This window comes from Musca domestica, unplaced genomic scaffold, assembly GCF_030504385.1.
Source record: "Musca domestica strain aabys unplaced genomic scaffold, Musca_domestica.polishedcontigs.V.1.1 46, whole genome shotgun sequence".
NCBI classification, from domain to species: Eukaryota; Metazoa; Arthropoda; class Insecta; order Diptera; family Muscidae; genus Musca; species Musca domestica.
In genome coordinates, this window is record NW_026712336.1 from 6,778,722 (window position 1) to 6,790,736 (window position 12,015).

At 37.2% G+C, this 12,015-nt stretch overlaps 1 protein-coding gene across 4 annotated transcripts in view; it reads right to left on the reverse strand.

Annotated features, from left to right (window-relative positions):
- Positions 1–2,847: 2,847 nt before the first annotated feature.
- Positions 2,848–12,015, reverse strand: part of LOC101888199 (bcl-2-related ovarian killer protein) — a 39,257-nt gene continuing 30,089 nt past the window's right edge. For all 4 annotated transcript variants that reach the window (XM_059127606.1, XM_059127605.1, XM_005186055.4 and 1 more), the window contains exons 2-4: positions 3,646–4,109; positions 3,272–3,580; positions 2,848–3,050 (exon numbers count right to left, since the gene is read on the reverse strand). In XM_059127606.1, the coding sequence (XP_058983589.1) occupies positions 2,880–3,050; positions 3,272–3,580; positions 3,646–4,083 (918 nt within the window). In that variant the 5' untranslated portion in view covers positions 4,084–4,109 and the 3' untranslated portion in view covers positions 2,848–2,879. The remainder of the gene's footprint in view (positions 3,051–3,271; positions 3,581–3,645; positions 4,110–12,015) is intronic.

A 12,015-nucleotide genomic window follows, 5' to 3' on the forward strand; every position in this document is an offset into this window, starting at 1 on the left:
ATTTCTGGCATATTTTCTCGCACACACAGAAGAAATCTATGAGAATTAAGAGAATATGGAAAGACTGGGAGATGACAATTAAGAGAACTTGTAGTTTATGCAAGTGATGCTATCGAAGAGGAAATTAAAATACGTCAATTTTTTATAAAACGGAAAGACATCTGAGCTGGAATTTGAAAGAGTGTTAAAAAAAGTATCAGTCGGGTTTGCCGTCAGATGTATACCCTCAATCGATGTTCGGTTATTTAAATTTATTTTGACGTTTGTTATGATTATTCAAATGTTTGACCCTCTGTGGAGTAAGTTCCCAATGAATGGGGCAATATTTCGTATCGGACCTAAATAAATATGATATAAATATTGCGAGGTGCCAGGTTTTAACTATATATTCATTTATATTCACTTTGAATGAGATATTTGAAAACTTTTAGAAAATGTTAAAATGTGTGTTAGGTTCCTAATACAGGTAAAACAAGGGAAATAGTATCAGTCGGTTTTGCCGACCGATGTATACCCCCAGGCTTGAGTTATGATTATTCAAACTGTTGACCCTTAATAGGGGAGGTTCTGAAGAGTTGGCCAATATTGACCAGATGTGTACACTCAGCGCATGTTTGTTGTGTTGCGCTGCGGTTATTCAAAATGTTGACCCTCTGTGGGGGAGGCTCCAAAAGAATGGGCCAATATTGATATAAATATTACTACGTGCCATATCGTGGACAATATCGAAAATTTCCTATATTTTTGGAAAATACTAAAATATGCGTGAAGTATTCAATTTTCACACCTCATCTAGCACAGATAAAAATATTGGTATGGGCAAAATTACAAGAAAATCGAACATTTTATCCAATTTCATGCGAAATGATAAATTCCATATTCACCCAGGTTTTGTGAACCTTTGTGGGTGAGATACCAGAAGGGGTTTGCAGATATGTATCATCTTCACAACAAAAATGTTTGTTTATGTGAAATTTGAAGATAGTTGGATCAAAATCTTGAACCCTATGTGGGGGAGGTAACAGAAAAAATTTGACCATTTGTGGGGAGGTACCATAAGAAATAGTCCGATGCTTATTTCGGAATTTTAAAACATTCGGTTATTCAAAACTTTGACCCTTTGTAGGAAAGGTACCAGAAAGAATGGTTCTATCTCTACCATCTTTATAATAGATCTTATGTTGATAGAAATATTGAGAAGTGCCAAGTCTGAATGGAATCGGATATTAATTTCGCGTTTTATGAGCTTTATGGATATTCAAAATATTCACCCTTTGCGAGGGAGGTACGAGAAGAACTGGACCGATATATCTCATCTCCGAACTCGATCTAAGTTTGATAATAATATTACGCTGTAGCAAATTTGGACCAAATCGGATACTCCCTTCGATAGTTATCGTTTGCGCCAGCCAGCAGACAGGCAGGTAGACCCATATTTACTTTTGAAGATCTTTATAGAAACAGTTTCTGAGTCGATTTATGTGTGTTAGTTCGTTCGTCCGTCTGTCCATATATTCTTGTGAGCAAAATGCAGGTCGCATTTATTATCCGATTGAGATAATTTTTCCAATCAAGATTTGTTTGTCCCAAGGACGAACCCATTGAAATTGATGAGAATCGGTACAAATTTAGATATAGCTCCATATATACATATTTTCAACAGATTTCAGATTAATTGGGCACCAAATGGCCAATATCAGTCCAAATGACCTGAATTTTGGCACATCTGACAGAATTCAGTTTAGAAGCAAGTGCTTCAAAAATCGGTTCAGATATAGCTATAGCTCTCATATATATGTTTCTTCCGATTTGTGGTTTTATGTCCCTCACATGCGTAATATGCACTCCACAACAATGATATTTGGAGCTAAAAATAGCTCTGTGCACCAAATAGCCAATATCAGTCCAAATGACCAGCATTTTGGCATATGCGGCCGAATTCAGTCTAGAAGCAAGTACGTTAAATTCGGTTCAGATATAGCTATAGCTCCTATATATATGTGTCATACGATTTGGTCTTTAAGTCCTTCACATTCGTAGTATACATTCGACAACAATGATATTTGGTACCCGATATCTTATAAAGCCCGGAAATACCTTTGCCAAATTTTATCGAGAACGGCTAAGATTTAGATTATCTCCCATATATATACTTAATCCGATTTCAGGTTTATTTTGCAAATAATGGCTTATATCAGCCCAAATTGAGTGCATTTCGGGAAGTAAGCTTCCATTTTGTGAAACTCGGCTCCGATATATATTTTTTAATATAATCCTCCTCATGCACTATACAGCAATGTTATTTGGTATAAAAGATTAAAATGTTCCGAATTCGACATCAGAATGGGAAACTTCTGCAGAATTATTTTCTGAATTTGGAAAAAATGTTGGCTGTGTAATCTCATTTCAAATAAGTATATATAGATCTACATTTACCTCGTCAAATTTAAATGCATAGAAATCAGGTTCCCATCTATGATTTCGGTATATACAATAGCCCTATACATTTTGATAATGTTGTCAAATGCATAATTTTTAAATAAATCTGCAATGGTAACAATTTTCTAATATTATTAATTTTTTTATTCTAAGAGTAAAAAATATATTCCACATAATTATCCTTACATATGACATATTGATAAATTTAAATAATTAAACTTCTTCTTAGACAATTTATATAACACCACTCCACAATGTATTGCAAAACCCGACTTTTCTAGCGTTTTTTATAAATGGTAAATTGGCAACACTTCTCGGCATTTAAAAAAGCTTTCTTGTGTAAGCTTTCAAATGATCAAGTATAACTCACCATAGCCGTTATTTTTAAATATTTTACAACTCTGCATATAATAGTATAACAGCTTTTATAACAGTTTTATTTATTTACCTGCTGTAATTCTCTCATACACTTTTGGTACTAAATTAGTAACAAGAAATCTAATGAACATATAAATTAATACTAAACCAAAAATACTGCCAACAATAATTGTGGTCCATTCCAAGGGATTCAGTTTATTGGTTGCCGGATGTACGTGATTGTTAATGCCAACCTGAAAAAAAAAATACAGAGGAATTGTGTAGAAAATAATCTTAACGGTTTTATAGAAACGATTTCAACAGATGCTCCGTTCCAGAACTGCAAGAATGTAAAACTTATTTATACGATAACCGATTTTTTCTTTATTATATCGAAAAAAAATTGTAAGTCTACTAGAAACTTGCAGGATCTGGAAAAGATCATCACAACGAGGACATTCCTTGAATTCCTTACCCATCCACCATTTTCATTAATCCAAGGCACCAATTCATCTTCAATGACATCAGAAACGCTTTGCATTAATTTCGGCAAATATTCAGGATGTCCTTGGCGAACACAGTCAACAGACAGACCTCCAGCGATGGCAAACAATGAGACTATTTTACTCCACGTAATTTCCATACGAAATAGTTCACGAGCCACAGCACTAACCAAAAGTATGACAGTGTCGGCAGATTGAAATTCTCCACCAGGATTGCGACAAATTTGACGGGCCACTCCGGTATAAATGCGAGGATGCATGCGTTCCAACTCATCACCTAGCTGGAGATGCAAAATAGAAAACATTTTTAATGATGGAAATCTTCGTTAAAAATCACTTCGCTTACCACCATAACGGCAGGGAACACCTCACGCACCACCGACATGGTGGAGGTGCCCAAAATACTTCGTATCCTTTGCAATCCCAATTTTTTATTGAACAGCCCAGATCGTCTCAAACGTCGTTTAATGTATTGACCACAAAGGCAACGTCCCTGTGAGACAATTTCCTGGGCTGGTATCTGGGCACCCTTCCAACCAATGGTGTAGGACAGCTTTCTTGTGACCACATCACTAACGTTGCTTAAACGCCGTCGAGTTGAAATTTGATTAACTTCCAACAAATTGGCGGAATGCAGAGTTGCGGGAAAACTAAATTTTCTTCTCGATTGAATGCTAGGCAATCGATCATTCATTCCCGGTGGTTGGAGAAAATTTGAACCATAGCTACTGCTGCTGCCATAACCATTTTGAGTGTTATCACTGTACGGGCCGGAATTGGACATTCTTGGGGTGAAGGATAGAAATATATCTGAAAAGGGAAGAAATGAGAAATTATTAACTGTAGTTGTCCCTTTAAACATATTCTTGAAGTTGAGCAACCTTTCTGGTTGAGTCGTGAGTACAAAATAAGATTTAAGACAAAGAAGGAAGGATTTGGACGGGCCAAACTTTGATTACCCGTTAAAATTGCAAAATGTAGCTAAAAACTTCAAAATACTGAATATAGGGAGCTACCATTATAGGGGGCATATGCGATATCGTTGACCTATATAGACCATAGTCTTCCAGGGAGTAATCTGCTCACAAAGGACTCCGTGTGTAGAATTTCAGACAATTCCATTGAAAATGTGAATGAAATCATAAAAATACCGGATATCGGGGCTACCCTTATAGGGAAGCAATACGTCCATCCTCGAACTTGACCTACCTGTAGACAAAAAACTAATCTGCGCAAAATTTTAGCTTCCTATCTTAATTCGTTTTGACTCTAGCGTCATTACAAGAGACGGACGGGTGAAAAGGGCTAAATCGTCTTAAACTGATCAAGAATATACAGGGTGAGATAAAAAAAAACTGCAACAAAGTTAAACACCACAATTTTTAATTTTTTTTGAAATTTCTTGAATGAAAGCAAAAAATGTCGGAAATAGCATCAAATTTTAGAATAAGTTTAGATTTGTTCGAATTGGTCATCTTTGGCACGAATTATGGCCTTCAAACGGCCAATAAAACCGTCACACGCTGCCCGAATGTTGCTCTGCGGTATTTTGGCCCATTCCCGGCGAAGCGATTGCTTGAGGTGATCGACACTTTGGTATTTTTTAGCGCCAACTTTCCAAAATACTCCAGACACAATAGTCGAAGGGATTGGTATCCGGAGATTTTGGTGGCCATTGTGCGCTGGAAATAAATAAAGCGAGGAACCTCATTTGGTAACTATTCTCGGGTGGTGCTGAGTTCTGTTGGAAATGTCCAAGGTCTGCGCCAAAATGTTTGTGTGCCCAAGGCTTAATACACCCTCCAGAATATTAATTTATTCTGATGTCACGGTCGATTAATACGAGCGGAGAGCGACAATCGGCTGCAATGGCGGCCCACACCATCACCATGGCCGGAGCTAGAGTTCTGGTGGCCAACCGACGGTGCACATTTTCAGCTGACCTCTTTGGCAAGTAAACACGATAATTTTGTTTGTTTACAAACTGCTGGACAACGAATGTTCTCATCGGTGAAAACCATGTTCGGTTCTTGCACTTTTTGGAATTTCAATGGCTTTACCCCGAGCTCATATTTTAATATTTACCGAATGGAATATTGCCATATGTTCAGCTCACGAGCCATTTTTCGGCCACTGCAACGCGGGTTTCGATCAAGTCGCTTCTTTACTTTTCGAACCATTTCTGCTGATGTTGCTGTTTTCTTCCGTCCACTTCCTTGACGTCGGGCCACGCTACCTGTATCACGGTAACGAGCGATGGTACGAGACACAAAAGATTTATTCACATTTAAATGCTGGAGTGCTCTAACGATTGCGACTTGTGGTTTTCCAGCCAAATATCAAAAAATTACACTTTTAAGCTTGAGTTCCATCACTAATAACTTTTTTTCTGGAAAATTCTCATCAACATGCTTTTGTGCGCTTGTGAACAATATAACAAAATGTCACTGGAATAACCGCTGTCGGACGAGTGGCTAAGAAATGACAGTAGTCTGAATTTGGTTGTTTTTTCATCTCACCCTATATATACTTTGTTAGGAATGGCGAACTTAATATATCCTCCATACTAGGTATGGTGGAGGGTAGAAAAGGTGATAGAAACATTAAACACAAAGCAGAAAAATTCGCGCAGGAAAAGTAACTAGCTGATATATTGTAGGGTTCTCTAAGTGGACTTATAACAATAGACCCTACATAACAGCATGGTAGAAGAATACAAGGAGACGCATCGACATAGCTGTTGGGACAATGAAATGTCAAACCAATTTTGGAATTGAAATTTTTGAATGAACCATTTATGGTACAATGATATTAAGGTAATCTGATCTCAAATAAGCATTACCAGCTCTGCATTTTCAGCAGTTTACCTTGTTAAATTTAACGGGATAGAAAACAGGTTCCCCTCCCGGATTTGTGTGTATATAGTGGATTTATGAATAAACATTTTGACAATGAGATGTTGTTAGATGTTGTTTTTAGTTCTACCATGGAAAAATTATTCAAATTTGTAATAAATTTTGAAAACGGATATTATAATAACCTCCGATTAATGTCGTATAAGAAAACAAAAAAAAAATATATTTATATATGAAAAAAAAACATTTTGACATATCAATGATTCCAAGCGTTGGTGAATCTATCTTGTTCTATACAGGTGAGACATAAAACGCTTCGGAAAAAAAGAAAGGAGTGTAGGGCCAAAATCGAACTAAGTCAACCTAAAATTCCTTTGTTCCTCTACGAAGAAGCCAGCCGATAACTTAAGCCAGTCAAAAAAACGTTTTATGTATTCCCACCTTAACAGTATTGAATAATTCTAGGTATTTTGACGTATTCAGCAGAATATTAATATTTGTATCAGTGAAAATAAATTTCGAGATGATGTTAAATAATGGTTTATTTTTAATTATGTAAAAATACATCTTGTCTTATGCCGTTTCCAATTTGATTGTTGTAAAATAAGTTTGCGCCAATTCCCCAAAAGCTTTGAAATGATACTATTTCTATTACTTCTTTTACTTCCATTTAACGTTACCATTTTTCCATTAGACTTCGATACCATTTAAAGAAACCTTTCGCAATATGGATATTTGTAGTCTGTCTCACCCGTCGCCAATCATTATGGTTTTATGATAATTAGGTGCAAACTATTTGTACACTTCCAAGTATTTTAACATCACGATTCTGTTTCCATTTTTTTTTTTTCATTTCTAGCTTTTATTTGATTTTCACCTCATGTCTTGACAATTAATACCCCACAACTGTTTATGGTCGTAACGAACGAACCAAAAACTGCAAACAAACGATGCTGTATTGCAAATGCAATGGACTATTTTAGGATGGAGTAAAAAGGTTTTACTTGTTGTATATGGAAATGGAGGTCCACTTGTAGTAGCGGTAGTAGAGGGGATAATATTAAGAAATCTATGACAATGTTAAGCGTGGCTTGAAATGGCAGTTTCAGGTTAGGTTTCGTAACGGCTTCATTGTTGATGAAGGCATGTGGTCCTTGGCTCTGTTGGTCAACTTTCAATGAATAGAACATGCATTGTTAGGCCTCCTTTAAGTCTAATGTGGGGTAAAAATTGCCATCATTAACATATCACAAGGGGAGCAATCGCCCAATAATTATACCATTAGTACCAAGTGTTGGTTGCATGTCTTGAAAATTTGTCTTCAATGTCTCATTTTTTTCTTATTTTTCCAATTATAATTTTTATCAGTAGATCGAAATCTTGAATTACCTTTTCATGAGTTCGAGCCTTAATTAACTTCACTTGTCAGTTCATTAAAAGTTAATTAATTAATTTTTCAAATGCCATATCTCAGCACTGCATCGACAGGCAGACATTACGAAATTGTAATGCCTTTGATCTTATGATTCCAACTGAGAGACAGACAAGCCTTAACCATTCGAGCCTACTGCCTTCCACCAACCATCCATCCATCCTTCCTTTAGAATTGAACTAGTTTAATGATTTCTTGTTTTTTTTATTGGCCTTACAACACAGCCACCAATTAACAAGAGCAACAAAAACAACATGCTGGTGTTAGCAACAAAAAACTGGCTACACTTCAAAACGTTGCATTTACAATTCGTATTCCGCCAATTGAAAAGCAGGCATATTTCTGTTCACATATTTTTATGACATTTTTAAGCGTTTTTGAATTTTGATTAAAATTCCGCCAAACCATAAAAGCAAATTCCGAATTTCAAAATTATTATGATTTGAAACCATTTGCGGATTTAAGTGTCCAGCCTGTCCGTGATTGCGCTTAAGCCTTTCTTAATGAAGAACAAGATATCTGCTGCCGTTTGCTTGCTATCTATCTTGTAGCTGCGAGAGTTAACATGGATGGATCGATGGATTATGAAGTGCATGAGTCGTGAAGTGCACTGAGAAAAAAATCTTTAATAAATTTACTGCTTCTTCTATATGCATTAAAAATTGAAGAGCACCGGATTCTTGTTCAATTGAAATATGAAATTAAAAATAAATGTCATAACAAAATTTTTCAATTTTCATTTGGTAATTGAAAACAGAGTAAGGAAAGCTCAAAAGTCGAGCCCCGCCCGACTATAATATAGCCTACACCAATATGGATATTTAGTATAGCTCCCGTAACCAAAGAATGTATATGATGTAGATCATGCCACCTATCAACATTTGGCTTTAGAGCAGTTATAGTTTGGTTTGAGAGGGAACTAATATATGGGAGGCATATCTAATTTTGTATCGATTTTCACTAAATTTGACGGAGACATTTTAATCTTTTATACCAAATAACATTGGCTATAGAGGGCATGATATCACTTCGAGAAGGAGTATATATAAGAATATACAGTGTTGCCCATATTCGACGGACCCATCTGGCAACGCCATAACTTTTGACAGAGATGTCACATCGCTTAATGACATACCGCATTTGAAGCGTCAGTCCAAGCTTATTTTTACCATGAACCAATACACGCCACGCGAGCGCTCTGAAATAGTTGAAATTTACATCCAACAGAAGAAGTCAATTGTGAAAACTCAACGTGCTTTTAAAACATTAAAAAATGTGAGAAGTGCGCCTTCTAAGAATCCGAAGAGGCCATATAAAAGTCGACCAAGGCGATCGGCCGAGAATATCGCTGCCGTACGAGCCAGTGTTGAGAGGTCCCCAAGAACATCCCAAAAACGCCGTTCTCAGCAGTTGGGCATGGCTCGGTTCACTTTACAACGGATTATTCGCATTGATTTGTTCCCTGCGGAGCTATATGGGAGCTATATGTAAATCTTAGCCGATCTCGATAAAATTTGGCAAAGGTATTTCCGAACTCTATAAGATATCTGATACCAAATATCATTGTTGTCGAATGCATATTACTAATGTCGGATGAAACATATATATGGGAGCTATAGCTATATCTGCAGCGATTTTCACCAAATTTGATGTACTTGCTTCTAGACTGAATTCAGTCGGATGTGCCAAAATTAAGGGCATTTGGACTTATTTTGGTCATTTGGAGCACAATTAACCCGAAATCGGTTAAAGATATATATGGAAGCTATATCCAAATCTGAACAGATCTTGATACAATTTGGCAGAGATATTTCTGGGCTATATCTGGTATCAAACATCATTATTGTGGGGTGCATATTACGAATGTGGGGGACTTAAAGACCAAATCGGATGAACTTGTTTGATGTACTTGCTTCTAGACTGAATTGGGTCGGATGTGCCAAAATTCATGGCATTTGGACTTATATTGGCCATTTGGTGCACAAATAACCCGAAATCGGCTGAAGATATATATGGAAGCTATATCCAAATCTGAAAAGATCTTGATACAATTCGGCTGAGGTATTTCTGGGCTATATTACGAATGTGGGGGACTTAGAAACCAAATCTGATGAACTTGCTTGATGTACTTGCTTCTAGACGGAATTCGGTCGGATTTGCCAAAATTAAGGGCATTTGGACTTACATGGGCCATTTGGTGTACACAAACCTGAAATATGGGAGCTATATCCCAATCTGAATCGATCTTGACAAAATTTTAGGCACTTATTTCTGAACTATATCTGATATCTGGATCATTATTGTGGAGTGCATATTACGCATGCGAAGGACTATAACACAAATTCGCCAATTCGGTGCACAAAAAACTGAAATCGGAGATATATATGGTACCATATATCATTCTTGTGGCGTTCACTGCAACTAAAACCAAGTTCAGACTGCTGTCACTTTCAAGCCACTCGTCCGACAACTGTTAAACTTTTCCAGTGGCAGCTCATTATATTGTTTACAAGCGTACAAAAGCATTTTGTTGAGAATTTCCCAGTAAAAAAGTTATTCGTTATTCGTGTGATTACGTGGTTAGAGTACTCCAGCATTTAAATGTGAATAAATCGTCTATGCCCGGTAGCGTAGCCCGACGTCAAGGAAGTGGACGGAAGAAAACAGAAACATCAGCAGAAGTGGTTCGAAAAGTAAAGAAGCGACTTGATCGAAACCCACGTCGCAGTGGCCAAAAAATTGCTCATGAGCAGAACATATCGCAATATTCCATTCGGCAAATATTGAAAAATGAGCTCGGGGTAAAAGCATTGAAATTCCAAAAAGTGCAAGAACGTACACCGCAACAGAAAGAAAATAGACTAAAAAGATCAAAAGAGTTGCTTCGCTTGGCTTAAAGTGGTGAACTGCCGAAATTGGTTTTCTCCGAGAGATGAGAAAACATTCGTTGTCCTGCAGTTTGTAAACAAACAAAATGATTGTGTTTACTTGCCATAGAGGTCAGCTGAAAATGTGAACCTTTGGTTGGCCACCAGAACTCAAGCGCCGGCCATCACAGCCGATTGTCGCTCTCCGCTCGTATTAATCGACCGTGGCATCAGAATAAATGCCGAATATTATCGCGAATATATTCTGGAGGGTGTATTAAAGCCTTGGGCACACAAACATTTTGGCCGCAGACCTCGGACATTCCAACAGGACTGAGCACCATCGCACTCAGAACGCGCCAGCCAAGAATGGTTACAAAATGAGATACCTCTTTTAATTTCCACTGCACTATGGCCACCAAAATCTCCGGATACCAATCCGTTGGATTATTATGTCTGGAGTATTTTGAAAAGCAAGGTTGGCACTAAAAAATATCAAAGTGTCGATACCTCAAGCAAGCGCTTCGCCGGGAATGGGCCAAAATTCCGCAGAGCAACATTCGGGTAGCCGTTTGAAGACCATAATTTGTGCCAATGGTGACCAATTCGAACAAATCTAAACTTATTCTAAAATTTGATGCTATTTCCGACATTTTTGTTTCATTCAATAAAATTTAAAAAAATGTAAAAATTATGGCGTTTGACTTTGTTGCAGTTTTTTATCTCACCCTGTATGTAAAACCCTTATCGTCTAATAGCAGCTTAAACAAACAATATGAACTGTACTCTCACAAAGTGCTCACGGGCTCTTTTAAATTAAAGATTTTGTGCATGTTTTTTGATTTTATCTCTCTCTCCCTGTTCACTTTATTTAAATGGAGAATGTTTTCTCTCCACAAAGTCTGTGGAACTGGCATCGATTTAAAACTAACTTAAAAGGATTGTTGTGATGTGGGATTGTGTGGAGAATGTTAAACCCTATTTCCTCACACCACCAACGGCTCCTAGAAAACACCTCTTTTTCGATTTGGTAACCTGCTGGTCGCATTTGGCCGGGATTTTTAATTTTTTACCATAGATTTTTTATTTTTTACCATGTACCCCACAAAACTCCCTACCTTAATAAATAGGATTTCTTAACATCATCGAAACAATTCACCAGCATCCATCCAGATAGCCAGCGATCTGGTAAAGCCAATCCAGCTACTTAGCTAACAGGTGTCTTTATGAATTATGGCTGTTGAAAAATGTCAACGAATATGTGGCTGTCATTAGTAGTTGTCATCATAAATGTTAAAATGTACAAAATTGTTTTTCTATTTGTGTTTAGTGCGGCTGGCTAGCTGGCTAGCTAGACAGACGGCCTGTCATGTCAGGCTGGCCTTCCTTTTTCCTGCGTTGGTTGGAGTGTGGAGTCTCCGAGCTTAAGTGCATGGCTCTGCACAAACTCCCCCCGACTTAATAATTTTTTTCTCGAATTCCAGTTGCAAGGCAAAAATAATGATTTGTATGACAAGTTATCCATAAATGTCTGGTGGTGGCTCGATCGGTAATGGGGTTTC